The sequence below is a fragment of the Fusarium solani genome (assembly GCF_023522795.1).
Source record: "Fusarium solani strain SB1 chromosome Unknown bctg00000000, whole genome shotgun sequence".
In the NCBI taxonomy this organism is placed as follows: Eukaryota; Fungi; Ascomycota; class Sordariomycetes; order Hypocreales; family Nectriaceae; genus Fusarium; species Fusarium solani.
The window spans coordinates 5,105,285-5,122,305 of record NW_027072157.1 but is presented as its reverse complement, the minus strand read 5'-3'; the positions used below and the strand labels follow the sequence as shown (position 1 = coordinate 5,122,305).

The 17,021-nt window shown below is 53.3% G+C and overlaps 6 protein-coding genes across 6 annotated transcripts; 3 read left to right on the top strand and 3 right to left on the bottom strand.

The window, feature by feature from the left end:
- Positions 1-3,265: 3,265 nt before the first annotated feature.
- Positions 3,266-4,672, top strand: MRS44_001618 (uncharacterized protein; the record flags this gene model as incomplete). Its single annotated transcript, XM_046270520.2, has 1 exon — positions 3,266-4,672. One exon carries the CDS (start codon positions 3,266-3,268, stop codon positions 4,670-4,672), a length of 1,407 nt encoding a protein of 468 aa, XP_046138115.1.
- A 646-nt stretch (positions 4,673-5,318) lies between these two features.
- MRS44_001617 (uncharacterized protein) lies at positions 5,319-6,134 on the bottom strand (the record flags this gene model as incomplete). The annotated part of the gene is made up of 4 exons (XM_065623765.1): positions 5,319-5,547; positions 5,599-5,713; positions 5,763-5,900; positions 5,960-6,134. The coding sequence occupies 4 exons, from the start codon at positions 6,132-6,134 to the stop codon at positions 5,319-5,321; spliced, it is 657 nt and encodes a 218-aa protein (XP_065480188.1).
- Positions 6,135-6,927: 793 nt separating this feature from the next.
- On the top strand, positions 6,928-8,621 carry MRS44_001616 (uncharacterized protein; the record flags this gene model as incomplete). The annotated part of the gene is made up of 4 exons (XM_046279878.2): positions 6,928-6,937; positions 6,987-7,481; positions 7,532-7,612; positions 7,663-8,621. 4 exons carry the CDS (start codon positions 6,928-6,930, stop codon positions 8,619-8,621), a joined length of 1,545 nt encoding a protein of 514 aa, XP_046138117.2.
- Positions 8,622-8,733: 112 nt separating this feature from the next.
- On the bottom strand, positions 8,734-9,609 carry MRS44_001615 (uncharacterized protein; the record flags this gene model as incomplete). Its single annotated transcript, XM_046274854.2, has 4 exons — positions 8,734-9,295; positions 9,348-9,385; positions 9,436-9,482; positions 9,531-9,609. The coding sequence occupies 4 exons, from the start codon at positions 9,607-9,609 to the stop codon at positions 8,734-8,736; spliced, it is 726 nt and encodes a 241-aa protein (XP_046138118.2).
- A 1,655-nt stretch (positions 9,610-11,264) lies between these two features.
- On the top strand, positions 11,265-13,533 carry MRS44_001614 (uncharacterized protein; the record flags this gene model as incomplete). The annotated part of the gene is made up of 8 exons (XM_065623764.1): positions 11,265-11,271; positions 11,628-11,748; positions 11,804-12,058; positions 12,113-12,355; positions 12,414-12,487; positions 12,537-12,680; positions 12,725-13,389; positions 13,438-13,533. The coding sequence occupies 8 exons, from the start codon at positions 11,265-11,267 to the stop codon at positions 13,531-13,533; spliced, it is 1,605 nt and encodes a 534-aa protein (XP_065480187.1).
- A 76-nt stretch (positions 13,534-13,609) lies between these two features.
- MRS44_001613 (uncharacterized protein) lies at positions 13,610-14,428 on the bottom strand (the record flags this gene model as incomplete). Its single annotated transcript, XM_046267295.2, has 1 exon — positions 13,610-14,428. One exon carries the CDS (start codon positions 14,426-14,428, stop codon positions 13,610-13,612), a length of 819 nt encoding a protein of 272 aa, XP_046138120.2.
- Positions 14,429-17,021: the final 2,593 nt, after the last annotated feature.

Sequence of the window (17,021 nt, the reverse complement as noted above, 5' to 3'; positions counted from 1 at the left end):
CTCTGCATCACCGGAGACGAGTCGGCATCTATGTTGGTTTGGGGGGAGGTCTGCAGTAGAGACGGCAGACGCAGTAGGCAGAGATGCAAGACGCACTCGGATGCAGGTACGTCATGCCAGGTGGTATTCGAGCAGACGGCGAGGCTTGAATCTGATGCAGTTGCCATGTGCCTCACAAGCCATGGCATGGATATCGCGCGGCACTAATATGCACTCTTCCCGCGAGAAGCGTCCAAGTTGGAGGAATTGGCGAGATCTATGGTTAGCCGCCGACACCAACATGTTCGTTCCCGTCCATTTTTGCCGCCAACGGGGCAGATGATGTTACGCTTCGCTTGGTGTCCGGCTATCTGAAAGGATCTAAAAGGTGCTCATGACAGGAACAGGGAAGGGCAGGTCTTGACATGGACAAATCGGGCAGGCTGAGTATGGATGACTGCTTTTCTGGTGATGGAGACGATCAGGTTTCCACCATGGGAGTATCCATCCTGCAGGCCCAGTCAGGGACAGTCTGGATAACCTCAAATATGGAGTGTATCGAGTGCAGCAAACAGACAGACAGATGCATGCGTCACATGCATGAGTACGACGGCCAGGGCCGCGGCGGTGGCTTGTGGCCTGTTTCAACGGCCCTGGAGGATGTCTGGTTGGGCAATGGAGCTTTCCATGAGGCGACTAAAAAGCAAAGCTGCCGCGGCTTCTTACCATCTGGAGACGGAGATGCAACAAGCCCCTGGGCCGAGGAGGAGCGGAGGAAAAAGCACAAAAAAATGGAAGCATGGTCTTGTTGAGGAATAGGCGGCTGAGCAAGGCAGGGCATTGTCGACAAAACAGCCCAGAGGCCCTCCGACTTTGGCCGACGGCGACAGCGGTCCTTGACTTGTCATACCCATGCGTTCTTACCGCCAGTTGGGTTTGAAGGGCCAGTGCGCAGACGAGCACATGCACGCCGGAGAATTGTAAAGTAAGAGACAGACGCTTGGAGTAGAGAGAGGCCGGTGCAGATCTGCCGTGTCACCAATCGTGGGAACGGAACGGACAGACCAGGCGGAGGACCAAGTCCTCGATTGACAGCTGCGTGTGTGACGGCAAGAGGCGAATCAATACTTCATCAGCCTTGTCTAGTGAGCGCTTTGAGTGCGCTATACAGTTGCCGTGTCCATACCGATCAATTGGAAGGCCTCGGAACTCTCCAAGGCGGCGACGGCGGCGTTGGCCGGATGCGTGGGAGCATGGTTCGGGGGTCGACGGAGAGCCTGGGGTGGCCTGGGTCCCTCCGGCCGGGCACGGGGACGGGGTCGGTCGGCAGCCGAACAGTTTGGGTTTGGGTTGGGTTGGTTTGGGTTGGCTCTCGTCTTTCTGGAAGCATGAGGGACGGTGCATGTCTCTCTCGTTCTCGGTCTCTTGCAGATTTGATTCCTTTTTCTTCGACGGGGAGGCGTCTCAGCAGGGTCTAGGTTGGATGAGACGTTTATGTTTTCTTTTGGCGGGCAGCCTGAGTGAAGAAGTACGTACCTGCCTGCTGAATCTTCAGGCAGGTACGGAGCACTCGGTACCTTCCATAACCTTTGGCTGTCGTTCCAACCTTCCTCCTGTGCTGGAATTCGGAGGGCGAGCTCGACCGTTAATTGATCCAATCTTCGTCTAATAGACTTTCATTGAACGTTACATCTACACAATCCACCCTCTCCTCTCCCCAGACGGCAGAGGCCAGCGTCGCGTGAGGCTTCTCTCAGTTGGCAATGGCGTGGACCTCATTCGCAAGGCTAACTCAGACCTGAGTGGAGGCGGCGCCTGGGCTCTGTCGTTCCTGGTTCCTGGCTTGCCGAGGCGCGCTTCTGCCCTAGGTCCTAGGTACCGAAGCGAGCTACCGACGGATATGGGAATGTGGGAGACAGGGAAATGGCACGAGCAAGGGTGTCTCTGAGCTCTTGATCAAGAAAGCCGGCCTATTCCCAGCGGGTTCATCTCGAGGGAACACGGTACGGTACGTACGGTATCCATCACATTACCGACCAAAACTGCCATGCCATGAACGAGATGGACTCCGCCGATGGATGCATCATACTATTCCCAACCACGGGTTCGGGATTTCTCGTTCGTGAGCCATCTCACAGAGGAACGGTTTACCCCGATCTGCTCAGGCCCTCCCCCGTGGCGGACAGCATCTCGAGTCTGGACCTTGATCGGTTCGTGAGGCCGTCACATCTCAACTCCCCAGCCCAGCTCAAGCAAGCTGTGCCATGCCATGCCGTGCCATGCGCCCACCGTCGTCCTCGTGGGAGCAGAGAGATTGATGAGAGCAGAGAGCCACACCTAACCTCCACAGGCACGAGGTTGGCACGTTTGGGTCCCACGAGGCAACTCCCATGATCCTCGATCCAATCCCATGGCGTTCGCCACACGCCCCCCAATGTTCCCCCTCACCCCTCTTCAGCTCCACGGAAAAGAGACCGAGAGAGAGTTTCGTCGACCTGGGAATATGGTGGTTCTCGAGCCTCACCAAAAAAGCCCATCATGACGGAATCAAGCGTTCCGTATAGAAGAGCTCCTCCAAGTCATGTTCCACACCTCAACAGCCGGGGGCTGGACTCCCAAGGCAAAGCCCGGGTCCAGTTTGGCCCCATACCCTTCCCCAGTTTGAACCTTGGCCTAGCTAACGAACAAGCCCTTCTAGCTTTTTTTTTCTCTCTAGCTCGAGGAGCACTCCGCCGCCGCCAAAAAGCAAAGGATCCCCTGCATGCTATCGTACGACTTCTTGGAGGTTAAGGATCTTGGACTATGTTCTCTGCCAACACGCCCTCCCCTTGACGGGGCGTTCGCCAGCACAAGCCACGAGGAATCGTCGGCTTGTGGAGAAGTCGGTTTTTCACCTTTCTTTTCCCTCTTCTTTTCTTTGTCGACAATCTCTGCTTGGATGGGCGTATGTCACAGCCTGGAGGGGCGTGGGAGCAGGGAAAAGAGGCATGGAGGAGCGAGCCCATCGAGGATAAAATATCTGGGGGAGGACGCTTCTTGGAATCCGATTCTGAACCTCAGTATCTTCTCGTCTGCCTGCCTCGAGCCAAAAAGCTTCTTCCTTCTTTTTAAGCTTGCTCATCACATTCCATCCATCTATCATTGGGCAGTGTCAACATTACTTCTTGAACCTAGTTCATCAACGAATACATCAACCATCTACAGCCCTCCTCAAGACAGTCGACTTACTGTCTCGAGACGACCTACTGTTTAACAGTATCCTCCTCCCTTCATATAAACCTTCACAATGGCTCTGTCCTACCAGCAGACCAGGCTCATCCGGGGCACCATCCCCGCCCTCACCGACCACGGCGAGCGCATCACCACCATCTTCTACCGCAACATGCTTCGTGACCATCCCGAGCTTAACGACTACTTCAACACAGTCAACCAGGCCAACGGCCGCCAGCCCCGAGCCCTTACGGCCGTCATCCTCAGCTACGCCAACAACATCAACCACATCACCGAGCTCATCCCCAAGATGGAGCGCATGTGCCACAAGCACTGCTCCCTCGGCATCAAGCCCGAGCACTACGCCATCGTCGAAAAGTATCTCATCGCCGCTTTCGCAGAGGTCCTCGGCCCCGCCATGACCCCCCAGGTGAGGGAGGCCTGGACCAAGGCCTACTGGATGCTTGCCAAGATGCTCATCGGCCGTGAGGCTCAGCTGTACCGCGACTTTGGCAAGTGGCAGGGCTACCGCAAGTTCCGCATCGAGAAGAAGGTTGAGGAGTCTGACGATATCTACTCCTTCTACCTCGTCCCCGTTGACGGCAAGCGTCTTCCTCCCTTCCAGCCCGGCCAGTACGTCTCTGTCCAGGTCAGCATCGCCGAGAAGGGCTACCTCCAGTGTCGCCAGTACTCTCTGAGCGATGCTCCCCGTCCTGACTACTACCGCGTCACCGTTAAGCGGGATGAGGGCCTCCACATGACTCGCAATGGCCGATATCTCGGCGGTGGTGCCCTCAACCCCGGTGTCGTCTCCAACCTCCTCATCGACATGAAGGATGAGGGTGACATTGTCGAGCTCACCCACCCTGCCGGCGAGTTCTACCTTGACATGGCCAACACTTCCAACGTCCCCATCGTTCTCATCTCCGCTGGCGTTGGTGTCACCCCCATGATGTCCATCCTCAACACCGTCTCTGAGCGTCAGCCTCACCGTCCCGTCTCCTGGATCCACGGCTCCCGCCGCTCGGTGCCCTTCTACGACCAGGTCCGCCGTATCGCCCGCAACCGACCCAACTTCCGCTCCAACATCTTCAAGACTCACCTCGCCGAGTCTGATGTCTACGGCGTCACTTACGACCACGACTTCCGCGTCGATCTGGCCAAGGTTGACCGCGATGACCTCTACCTGTGCCACGGAGCCACCGAGTACTACATCTGCGGCCCTGAACAGTTCATGCTCGAGATGGCCGAGTACCTCAAGTCCAAGCAGGTCGACTCGTCTCGCATGCACTTTGAGCTGTTCAGCACCGGTGACATGGAGTTCAAGGTCGACACCCTGAGCATCATCTCCAGCACCAGCGGAGGTTGCCCCGGTGGTTACAGCGCCGCCCCCAGCTCGGCCCCATCCATCAACAGCACTACGGAGCGGAAATGCCCCAGCTCCGGCGCCAGCTCCGGCCAGTGCCCCTTCTCTGCGGCATAGGCCAGCTAATGCTTGCTAATAATATTGCAATGGGATTCTGGTCGGGCACCGGGGTTCTGGAGTTGACGGGCGTTTACGGATCCGGCGCATTCTCTTTTTCACTTTGTACCAATTTTTGGACGGATTCCCCTCTTGGACGATTCTGCATTTCTTTTGTCCTATTTCACATATATTCTTTACATACTTCTTTTCACGGATTCAGGGGATTGAATGACTTGGCATCAAATGAAATGAGCGGGTATAAAAGCTAGAGAGGCAAATGGCATTTGGAAGGGAGGTGGTTGAAAACAAAATGGGAATCAACAGAGATTTTTACGTGTAATACCAGAAGAGAACAAGGGGAGATGGAAGATAACAGACCAATATCAACAAACATCCTTGAACCTAAACAATCTTTTCTCTCATCTCGTTAAAAAAGTCAGATGCCGCGTATTAACAGGGAATATGAATGAAAAGCTCGCTGGCAGGGAATGAAGGAATCCTCCGTCTTTGCCCGATTATCGCCCAAGGCAGGGGAGGCTTGTCAAGGTGTAATTGTGAAATCAGGAGATGGGAGTGAAATGAAAAATAAGCCTTAAAAGGAAATAAACAGCTCTAGAAGGTATAACGCTTGTGCCATGGATATCCTGGGGTCTTTCTCTCCCCATCACTTGCCGTTGTGGTACTTGTTCCAGTGCTTTAGCAGATTGTCTCGCCGCGTAAACGTCTTACCACAGTCGCACGCGACGGGCTCAGTAAGAATGCCCTTGCTGGCTGCAAACTCCTTGTGGGCGCTGATGTAATGGCGATCCATGTCTCTCTGCTCTGCCTTTGTCTCATTGCAGTTCTCGTCTGCCTCGCACCTGATGGGCCTCTCATGAGTCCTGATATGCTTGCTGGGAGCTCGTGTTAGTAGGAAACTTGGCGTAGAGTGATTAATCTCTTACTTGTACTCTCGACGACCGTGGTAGATGCGCCTGCATTCTTCGCATTGGTAGTCTTGTTGTGCCGCAGCGGCCGATGAGGAGCCTGCCTGCTCGTCTAATACCCGGTTCAGCTCGTCTACGTTTCGAATCTAATCAGAGGTAAAGTTAAAGCGAGAAAGACGTACCATAATCGGCATCTTGGTAAGCGGGACCCGCGGCATAATAGTCCTGCTGGGCAGCGGAGGAGGAGCTGGAACCCTGGTTGAGCCAGAGGTCGTTGGGGTTGACCGTTGCCGGCTGTTGCTGCCACTGTGCGTAATTGCCTGGGTAGGCAAGGGTAAGTCGGAGGTTTCATAGGTTTCAGAGGGTGTTTCTGACTTACTTGGACCAGCTTGGGTGTAGTCTTGGGTGTAGTCTTGGGTGTAGTCTTGGGTGTATCCGATATACGAGGGGTCTGTCAGGTTGGGGTCGATGGGTATCTCATCATCCTGGGGTTGGCTGGAGCTGCTGGACTTCTTGTGCTTGCCAGAGCGGTGGCCTTTTCCTTTTGGAGACATGGTAGAAGACCTTTTGTGCTTCTGAGATGTTATTGAGAGTATGGATGAATGGATCTTTGAGTAAGGAGTCAGTTGAGTGAGTAGATGCTATTGTATCTATTGAACAAGATTCAATCGCATCAAGTTCATCATAAGCCACCGAATTTATACTCTTTCCTTCTATTCCACACAAGTTGCCTCTTTGGAGGCCGACCTGGGGCCAGCCACCACCATTTCCTGTTTCAAAGTGCATCGCCATGTTGTCGTCGCAACTGTCGAGATACCAACATGCGATGCACGAACTAGACAGAAAACAAAGACCGGTCTATTCCAATGTACACGAGAGCGGGTACTCTCTCTCATGCAGCAGTTCGCCTCGTTGCCTGACGGGGGGCCGGGCGGCCCAAAAGGCAGGCCAAGGGTTGGTCCAGTTTTGGAAGAGGCTGAGTAGAAGAAAGGCGGAAGAGATAGAAGAAGATGACAAAGGCCCAATTGGAAAAGGATAAAGAGCCTGCGATAGAGAAATAAGGCAACGAGGTCTGGTGTAGGGGGCCGGCCACACCCCGCATGGTGTGATGGGCCTCCCAGGTCGGCCTCCAGCATTAGTGAGGCTTGGGCGAGGCGGGTGGTGATGGAAGGCCAGGGTGTTGAAAGACGGAACCAGGAATTGATGCTTTTGCGTCATTGTTGGGTTTGTATAAAGGGGGGTGTTGTGTTCGTGGTGTTTGAGCCCTACAATCAAGTCAATCAAGTCACTTACACGAGTTACCAAACACTTCTTCCCAATCCATTGACAAACTCATTGTTCACCACAATGACATCAAGTACGGATCGAGTTCTATGCACTGTTGGATCATAACTGACAGCGTCTAGACACCCTAGTCCTCTTCAGGCCCAAGCAGAAGCGCCGCTTCTACGAGCCCATCGTCCTCTTCAAGGCACTCGCAGACATCACCCACGAGGAAGGCTCCCTCGGCCTTCCCGAGACGCCAGCCAGACCTCGGACAGAGGAGCAGAGGTTCCACCAGTTTGTCCACAAGCTCGCCGGCGTCTGCGACAGCACCAGGGGCGGAAAGACCGTTACCTCATTTGCCGTCCTCGAGCACGAGGACAGGTTCGTCTACGTCTTTGGGTGCAACCAAGTGTGCAGCTTGGATCTGGTAAAGACACAGAAGTTTGTGACTGAGCTTTTGGCCACCCTGTCTGGCTTTCATCAGCTTGATGAAGTCGCTCGGGGTCCAGTCAGGAGGGCTGTCTTGGAGATGATCTTGACGTTCAACATGCCAAGGTTGGATATTTATCTCAAGAGCTTCAAGGGGCAGTTGAGGGAGTGTCTAGAGTACTGCGAGCGCCAAACAGACGAAATTGGTGAGTTGAGTGGCGTTCTAGGATAGCGGAGAGCTAACAGGCCGCAACAGCTACCGCGGTTGGGGTAGGCCTCGAGGTTTTTGGTGACGCCATCGCAGACATTGCATTTAAGGGACTAGACGAAAGCGAGTGTAAGTGTACAACAATCGCCGTTCAAACTATTCTAACCTAAAGCTTCTAGACCTCCCATCGTACAGCCGCTTCCTGCAAGCTCTCGACGTCTTTCTGACCCCCCAGACTAAGGCTTTTGTTGATGATCGTGCCCTAAGAGGACGCATCCAAGACGGGAGAAGCTTCGAGTGTTGGTCTGAGCTGAGGCACAACCTCTCCCGGCTTCGAAACTATCAATCCGTGGTGCAGGACCTCATCGACGCGGAAAAGGAGTGGCCGGAGCTCTTCCAGGAAGTCGAGGTGATCCCCGTTTCGTCAAGCAAGGCGGATCCCAACCCCCTCGGCAGGAAGAGCGAGATCGCCGATGCCATCATTGGTCGTATGGAGCACGATAATTCCAGGAGAGAGAGGTATCGCGGCTTTGCTCAGGAACTGCAGCGGATGCAGTTTGATGATCGCATCCAGAAGCAGTGCCAACGAGACAGCTTCAAGCCCTTTGTGCACTCCGAGATACTCGTCCTTGAATGGGTAACAGCCAACGCTTCTAGACTGGAGCTTAGTTTCTTCCATGGGTGGAAGTATATTGGCAGCAGTAAAGGAGCCTGCAGGTTGTGCCACTACTACTTCGAAACACCAGGTCAGCACGGCGGCATCAAGACGCGATCCAGCCACGGGAATCTCTACGTCAACTGGAGGTTTCCTGACTTGTACGAAGATGACGGACCAGAGGGCAAAACACGGCGTCAAGAGATATTTAACTGGATGATGAACAGAGTGCGAGACGATGCCTTCCAGACAATGGAGAGCAAGGCGTCGACCGGGAAGAGGCATGACTCTAGCACGCATCCTCTCATGTCGGTGCGACATACTGATGCGCAGACAGATGTGGGAGCTCGTGATTTGGCTGATGTGGATGAGCTGGGAGAGCAGCTTGAGAGGGGTCTCAACTTAGATGACTCGCCGACGACTGATAGCCCAGAAGACTCGGGATCAGATGACGATGAGGAAGGGGGCACCAGTCTCTTCTGACCTTGCTCCGCAAGAGGAGGGAAAGAAGTCTCATTTTATATGCTATATTCAGGGTTCTCATGTCTCATGTTTCGTGTATCGGTGTGTTCTTCTGCGTCTATCAAGCCGCTGTTTAATGATCATTCCTCTTGTGCCAGGGAGCAGTCGCCTCCAAAAGATCCTTGTGAAGCTGGCTGTCGCCGCTGACGTTGTAGAGATCATCAATGACCTGGTTGCGCTGCATGAAGATGAGGAAGCCAGCCCAGACAAAGTCAGCGTAGCTGGGAGTCTTGCCCAGGAAGAAGGGCCCCTCCGAGTTCTCCTTGAGAAGGGCCTCGACCTCTGCGATGATGGGCTTGGCAGCGTCCCAGGCAATCTGGCCACCCTTCTCCTTGTTGAGCTGGTCAAGCGGCATACCGGCCAGCTTAGACCGGGTCTCATGCCAGTATGGCACGCTCTCTTCGTTCAACAACCGCTCGGGGACAGTAGTGAAGTAGATGGGTCGAAGAGGTCCCATGATACGGGGCATGATCTCCTCCAGCTTGGCCAGGGTAGGTGAGTCGAGGTGGATTGAAGGCTCAGGGTGCTCCTTTTCCACACGCTCAACAATCTTTCGCGAGTCCATGAGATAAGTTCCATCAGGGAACTTGACGGTGGGAATGGTCCATGTTCCTGTCGACTCGTTGGCCGAGACGCTATTGCGGGGGTCAGTCAATTGGTGGGCAGACATGGCAGATAGGAACACACTGGGGCTCCAAGGTGGGCTTGATGTTTGGGTACTCAAGCTATTGAGGGTTAGTAACCCAATTGACTTGTAATTGAGGTTCAGTCTCACCCATTCAGTCTTGTAGTCGATGCCCTTGAAGTTGAAGAGGAAGCGAGCTACACCGGATCAGTACTTGGCTGGAGACCAGGGGCTGGGTATCTCACTCTTCCATGGGTTCAAAGACCAGGCAGCACGAGGAGACTTGCTGGGAAGGTCGAACAAGATAGTCTGATCAGAAGACATGATTTCCGTGTACAACAATTGTTGGTGACGATGAGAAAAAGAGAGAAGTTGTAGAACGGCGGGGAGCTCAGGTCATGAGCTTAAGACACATAGAGGGGCAGGTGGGGCAGTGTCATCATAACGCCCTTTTGCCGGGGCAGCTTCGACCAATCAAGCTAAACGAAATCGTCTCTGTCAATTAACCACCAATTACTACATGCCGATAATACCCAAGCTATCAAGGTCCACTGACCGTCTTTGGAATCATAATGAGTGCATGGAATCATTATAGTGAATGCCTCGGCTTGTCTTAGCTCTGTGGTTCTGTACTTGTGGTTTAGTACTTGTGGTTTATCTACTAGATCTGACTTGTGTAACTCCTAACCTCGGCTCGTCTCGGATCATCATCTTGAAAGCCGATATAAGAAGGTTTTGATACACGGGTTGTAGCATTCGATTGTATCATGTAGCCCTAAACCGTCTCTTACTCTAGACATTGCCCAGTCCTTCATTGTATACTGGAGACGGACAAAAGCTTGAGCAGACAAGCCAGCATGGCTCCCAGAAACAGAAAAGAGATAGCACAGATATATCTCCATAGACAGTAGAGGGGTGAAATGGCCACTACAAAAGCCGAAGTGAAACCAATTCTCATGCAACTGCTGCCTCAGTGGTAGAAGATGGACTTGTTGACTTGGTCTCGCCCATGTCCACCTCGCCGGACTTCATCCTCGTCAGATAGTTTTTGTTTTAGGACATGACTTCAGGAACTGATCCGTATCGTTGTCCCTTTCTCTAATCGTATCGCGAAATCGAGTCGAAAAGTTGTCACTTCGGTTTTCGGCGAGTTAATGGCCAAGGCGCTGCCATACACGATAGGTTCTCGGAGCAACGATGTGAGCGGTCTGAGAAGACCAGTCAGATATTAATTTATCCCAAATCCAGATCGCTTACATGAATTCAAGCTCTTACTCCCAATTTCTCGATTGGTAGCCTCATGACCCTGACATAGGCCATGGTCATGGCAAAGATGAAAGTAATCGACCATACTGGTCATGGATCAGACAGCAATTTCACCGCCCACTGAGTCGATCAACCTTGAAGTGACTGGCCGTCGCCTCCAACAGCAAAAGGATGGCCTCACTCGGCTGGTTGTAGGAGACGCTGATGATATATCCGCTCAAGGGAAACCCACGAGGCCGTCAAAGTGCAAGGTGGGGAGAACAAAGCCCATGCTGTGATCAAGGTGAGAGATGATAGTCTTGCAGGTGAGGGCTGAAGCCGTTTGGGTTGACCATTTTGTAAAGAAAGTGTTTGACCAGTATAATAAGAATAAAGAAAAGAACACTTGGTTTGATTATTGTCTCTTGGGTGGTAATGACCATTTGCTTCCAGATTTACCACTGATTCGAAACTCGTTATATACACACTGACTTGATCGTGTTGCCCACCCCCCTTTGACTCGTCCAAATCCTGTTTCAGCCACTATTCGCAATTCGCATCATAAACTCCCCAAATCATGATCTAATCCAGGGAGTTTAACAAAAGTCCCATTCTTCTCCCTGCAGCTCGCATTTTTTCAGCCCTACCGCCAAAAGTGACAAAACGACGCGCGACCGCTGCTTCATTCATCTCGCAAACGGAACCCACGGCACGCGGAATAGCGCCCAACCATCATGGCATGTAAGTTGAAACTTTTATGATCAACAATCACGGTAGTATTTGAAAGATAAATGGAGTTTTTACCCAAGTGGGAAATTCTTTTGCGAGCTCGTGCAGGGTTACATTCAAACATCCCTGACACCTGCGTAAGCCCCAACTCGTAGATCAGCTCCAGTCGACGAATAGCGAGACAGCATTGTGCGCCGACTCCAATTGGTGCTTTTAGGCGCTCCTGCTTATGTGGTTTTAGGTTCTGCCTTGGTCTCACTTAAACCCTTCGCTTTCTTTCCCTTGAATGATATACAAAGCGAACACTGCCCCCTTCTCTAGCGTGCCATCAGACTACTGCAGACCTTTCTATTCTTGCTTTGCCGCAGTTCACGCCATGTCTGATAAGGAGACGCGGGTTTCGTCGCCGGACGGTGCGCCACCTTCGTACAACGCCGCAGCTGGTGGCTATGATGAGAAGCCGTCTCAAGCGCAGCGTCAACCACAACGGTACGTTACACAGGTGGAGTAGACAAACTCCAGCCAGGGCTGATGTGAGTATCAGAGTCTTGAATACCTTCCTCGATGATGGCGGTCTGCCCGAGGTTGTCACACAAGATCACATCGCCAAGGACACGGGATACTATGACGCCCCAATCCCAGTAAACCCAGATCCAACTCCCATGACCCAGCTGTACGAAACAACAGCAACAGTGACGCCGCTGCATCTCCTAGGAGACCAGTCAGACACTGTAGACTGCCCGTTCTGCAGACACCGCGTGGAAACGCGTGTCAAGAAGAACCCCTCGATGCGAACACAGTGAGACCCTTATTTCACACTTGAGACATGCCAGGGACTAATATGATTTGCTAGCATCACGGCAACCGCCCTAGGAATCACAACCATTGGCGGAGCCGTTGCGCCATACGCCATGGGCTGGAACAGCCATATAAGCCACTACTGCACAAACTGCAACCGCAAGGTGGCGTACCGACGCTACGGAACGCACGAGATGAAGCCTTTGGGGACTCCTGATCATCTGAGAGAGGTTTCGAGGTATCCAGCTATAGCTTCACCAGCTCAGGCTTGGGGCCCGGGAACACCGCCTCCAGGCAGGTAAACAGCCGGGGGCAGCTGCTTTTATCGCGCTAGAGTGAGATATACGTTTGTTTAGGCTGGGTTTGCTTGAAATTGCCATTTGGGTCATTAATTTGATATTCTACGAGTTTCAGGGTTTCTGGGAGGCAGGTAATCAATCTCTCGTTTGCACGCTTTTGAATGTATACAAAAATCACAGTCATTCCAGCTTCTGTGAAGAATCTCATCTTTATGTATAATAACTTCAAATTCGAATCACCAGTAACAGATGCACCCCTGCTTATGCTTTTTGTCAAAACACCAAAAATCGCCCGTGACAAGATATCCACTCCCCTCCTTCTAAGTACCCAGAAAATCACCAAAGACTCCTCGTAAAATGCATATCAGCACCCGCTGCTCACTCTAAATCCCTCCCTAACCCTCTCCACCAAGACATCCGTGTCGCCCTCTTGGAGCTGCTTCCGGATCTTTTCAATGTCCTGGAACGCCTTGCTCGACTCGAGACTCAACAGGCTGCTGGCTCTTACAAACTGGGCGTGGACCCAGTCTTTCTGCCCCGGCCTCAGGGCCTCAGCAAGAAACGAGCCGTGGTCTTCAGCACAGAGTGCGAGGACGTTGCTCAGGGTATTGATGGCGTGCCACGCCCCGTATGCGACCGCAGAAGCCCTGTGCGCCTCGACCGTGATGTAATTGTCGCTCGTCATAAAGTTGACGAACCTCTCGTCCCAGGGCTCGAGGTTATGGTAGCTCGGGTGGATGATTTTCGAGTTTGTCAGCTCCAACACCGTAGGCCGGACCGTCTGGTTGCCGAGATAAAACGGGATGCTATTGCATATCGAGTCGACCATGTCCTGCACTTCGTCCTCAGCGTTACATATGAGCTCCACCTGTGTGTCCGAGTCTTCCTCCCTGGGCAGCATCGTGTCGAGTATCGTGTCCGGGACCAGCTGGAGGATCGACAGCTTCATCTTGAGCAGGAGGAGTCTATAGCCCCTCCAGGTGTTGGAGATGCTTGCAACTTGCACCGACGGGTAGACGTCGCAGCCGTCGAGGTACGTCGGTATGTAAGGAGTGACATCCTGCACTTGATCAAGCCTCAGGGCGTGGAAATGCCTTGGCAGATGCTCCAGCCAGCCAAGCAAGCGCGCTTCGACGGCTTTAATGTCGAACCACAGGGCACCAATGTCCACGTGTGAATTGGAAACGGAGTCGCTGCCGCAAAACATGCGGCGGAAGCTGTATTGCAGATTCGCGATCGAGATGCCGATAAAGTCAAGCGTGGAGCTCGAATTGAGCGCGGTGGAGGGGTGCTGCAGGACCCAGGATTGTATATGGGCCGGGAACCGCTTCTTTGTACGCAGGGCATACGACACCTCGAGATGCAGAACGTAGCAGAGCAGATGGTTGCCGATAGCCATTCCAGCAGCTCGAGGCTCCTGGCTCATCATTAGGGCCCACGGCACCATCGTGGTGAAATGCGGCTCGCCTTGTTGTTGAGACTGTGTGCACGGCAAAGAGGTTCTCGTAGAACTGCAGGACGAGAGCGGCGAGAGTTGTCGCCTGGCAGTTCCTCTCGTCCTTGTCTTTCACGGCCAAGCGAAGACGGGCCAAAGCATCGGCGTAGGGCTGATGGGGTTGGGCAAAATTGATGTCCTTGTTGCGCCACATGCCATGGAGCCTCGTCGCAACGGCTGTGACAGCCATGTAGGCGGCCGAGGTGGGACGTTCCGACGAGATCACAGGGGCCAGGACCTCAAAGAAACCCCGGGCGGAGCTGAGGCTGCGTCCCGTGCCAGCCCAGTTGGTGAGGAAGAAGCCCAGGGCGACGTCTGTCTCCGGGGGATCCAGCACCTGCGACACCAAACTCACCGGCTTCGGGGTGATGGCGCGGCAGGTGGGCGTCTTCTTGCGAGACTTTTGACGCGTGTCGGTCGTCTGGACCTTGAACTTGAGCTTGACGGGCCTTGTCTGATAACCTCCGCATTCTCTGCCAATGCGGATGCATCGCTGGCAAGCAGGCTTGCCCTCGTCGCACTTGACTCGTCGCTGCTTGCAGGTATGGCAGCCCTTGGAGGGGCCGAGGTTGACCATGGTGGCTGCTTTGCTAGTGTTTGCAGGACGGGATAGTAGCGGTGGGCTTGCTTGTTGGAGATGTACTATTGATTGTCTCGTGTTGTGTTGCCTTGTCTCGTCTTGGTGAAATGTCGCGGCCGACAGATGCAGTAGCGATTTTGCGACCACCAACACTTATACCAGCCAGCGACAGGACAGCCACGGGCATTTTACATGGATACAAGATTGCCCCAGACAAGACCAGACCAGGCCCTACCGGGCTGATGAGCCGTTTCAGCCCAGGAGCCGGTGACTCGGCGTGTCCTGCAGGCCCGGGGCTCCGTGATGTGCGTGTTGTGGTTGTTGGTCAGCCTAGCCTGTGAGAAATGGCCCCGTTGAATCGTGGGGCTGGGAGGGGAGTGAAGAGTGCAAGTTTCGGAGGCAAGGTCGTAGATTTGGACCGAGGCCGAAACCCTGAACCTGACTGGGCTGGAAAGGGGCGATTAGACGCGATCGATGGGTAGATCCAAGGAAGGGCGCTTGTTGAGTCTGATGCATCATTGAAAAGGCGGGCATGAAAAGGCGGAGTCTTGCTGCTTGCTTGTGCTTGCTCCGCCACTCAGCCCTGCCTTCCCTGCCAGGTGCTCCTGCCCTGTTGTCCTGTGCTGTGCTGATGGAAATTGCTACAGGAAATCGCCCATCCAATGCCCCTGCCTTGTGGGGAACTCAATGATGCCGCGATCGGACGTATACCCAAACTAAGCGACCCGTAACTGTGTAGATCCCAGGTAAGAATCAGAACATGGAGTGCCCCAGGATAAGCAGTCACACTCCCCCGAGATATATCGGCTACAGTTGCGGTCGACGAATCCGAGTGCGATTCTGTGTTACTACCGGTAGGGCTGGGCTGTCTGGCCACGCACCCTGGCCAGCCTTATACACCCCTATCCACTGCCTAATCCGTACATTACACTAACTAATGCAAAGTAAGTACGCATTCTATCCACCACGCCTACATACGGACCCTTTCCGCTATTCTTGGCCGTCTGCTATGACGAGATGGGAATTCACACTCTGCCCAATCCCAGCCTTGCCGTACCAAAAGTTCTTCCCACGTATCTGGTGGAGCGGACGGCCGTTTACTTGTAAGGGAGCAACATCCGGCGCTAGCTCGATTGTCAAAAGCATTGCCATCGCTTCATGTTGTCTCTCTCGACTCAGGAATCCGCCCAGTTCCGTGTCTCCATGATTCGCTAACCCACAGTTGCAAGGGGGCGTGTTGGAAACATACCGAACAAACGACAAATAGCCATTGATTCAATTCTGCTTGTCTTGACCTGGCCAATAGACTGGCCTTGACGCAGACGCAACTGATCCACAGCCCTGGCACATCTGCTCCAAAGTTGGTGATCGGGTACAACACCCTGACCTGACATCAGGATATACACGGATATAGCGACCAGAGACGGAATCATGGCTGAACCCATACATGCCACCCCTGTCAGCTGCAGTATGGGGCCTTTCCGAATTTCTAGCGACCGGGTACTGGGCTGAGATATGGTTAAAGTTTCAACAGCATGGCTGGGATAACAAGACGTAGGTGTGTATGAATTGTTTACTTGAATCTTGCTGAGTACCAATGACAGCACCAAGCAGAAACTAAGAACGCTAACTACCAGATGTTACTGTCAGCCTATTGTGCATCTAGCGGAAGACCGTGGTGCAGAAAAGACATGGAGTCTCACAGAATACACTCGAAAAAACCAAAGACACCCTCTCCACTCACCTTTGACAGCACGTGCCGCTCATCTGTACATCCCGCCCCTCAGGGGTGCCGGCGTCAAACCGCAAACCCCCATGGGGCAAGGTAGACGCCTGGCCTCTCTCGCCTCCGGACTTGGGCGGTGCGGTTCATCGGCTCTGAGCCCGAAATGCAGCCTCTCCAAGAGACAGTTCCCCCGAGGCTCCGGGCACCCCTTGTCCGCTGCACAAAAAGGACTTTTGTCTACCAACAACCGTGAAATCCTATTCCTGTCTCGCGTGGCTAATTCTGCCCTATCAGCAGGATTCCCATCGTGATATCAAGGAGTCCCTGTCAGCCCACGAGGCGGCATTCTAGAGTGCTGACATGTGACAGCGACCGGCAGTCAATTTCTCTTTCGGCAACTTTCCGTCGGAGATTTAGACTATATAGGAAGAGTCTGGAATGTTGGAGCAAGAGTTTCACGGCAAAGGATTCATGGCCACGGCGTGAAGCCCATATATAGCCTCTAAGCCTCGCCGGCTGACGTGAGTGAGATTGCATGTCGTCCTCGGCGAGACCTATGATGATTGGGTGCTTCAAACGGCTTTGCAAAAGGGTACCATCACCGAGATTTATGATTTCGCAAATGAGTTGCCTCAAGGAGTTGGCCGATGTGATAACCTGAGTTGAGGCTGAGGTGATAAGACCATCTCTGAATAGCATCGGGAATAGCATCACGTTTCAACGTTGCGGGACTTTCGAGACGTGTACTGGGTTGTTTGATATACGAGCTAGACTTGAAGACATACAACCTTATAGCATATTAACTTTCAGCCTGGCCGTTAGCTGCATGCTCGGGAGACACTTGTGCAACCTAACAATAGATAG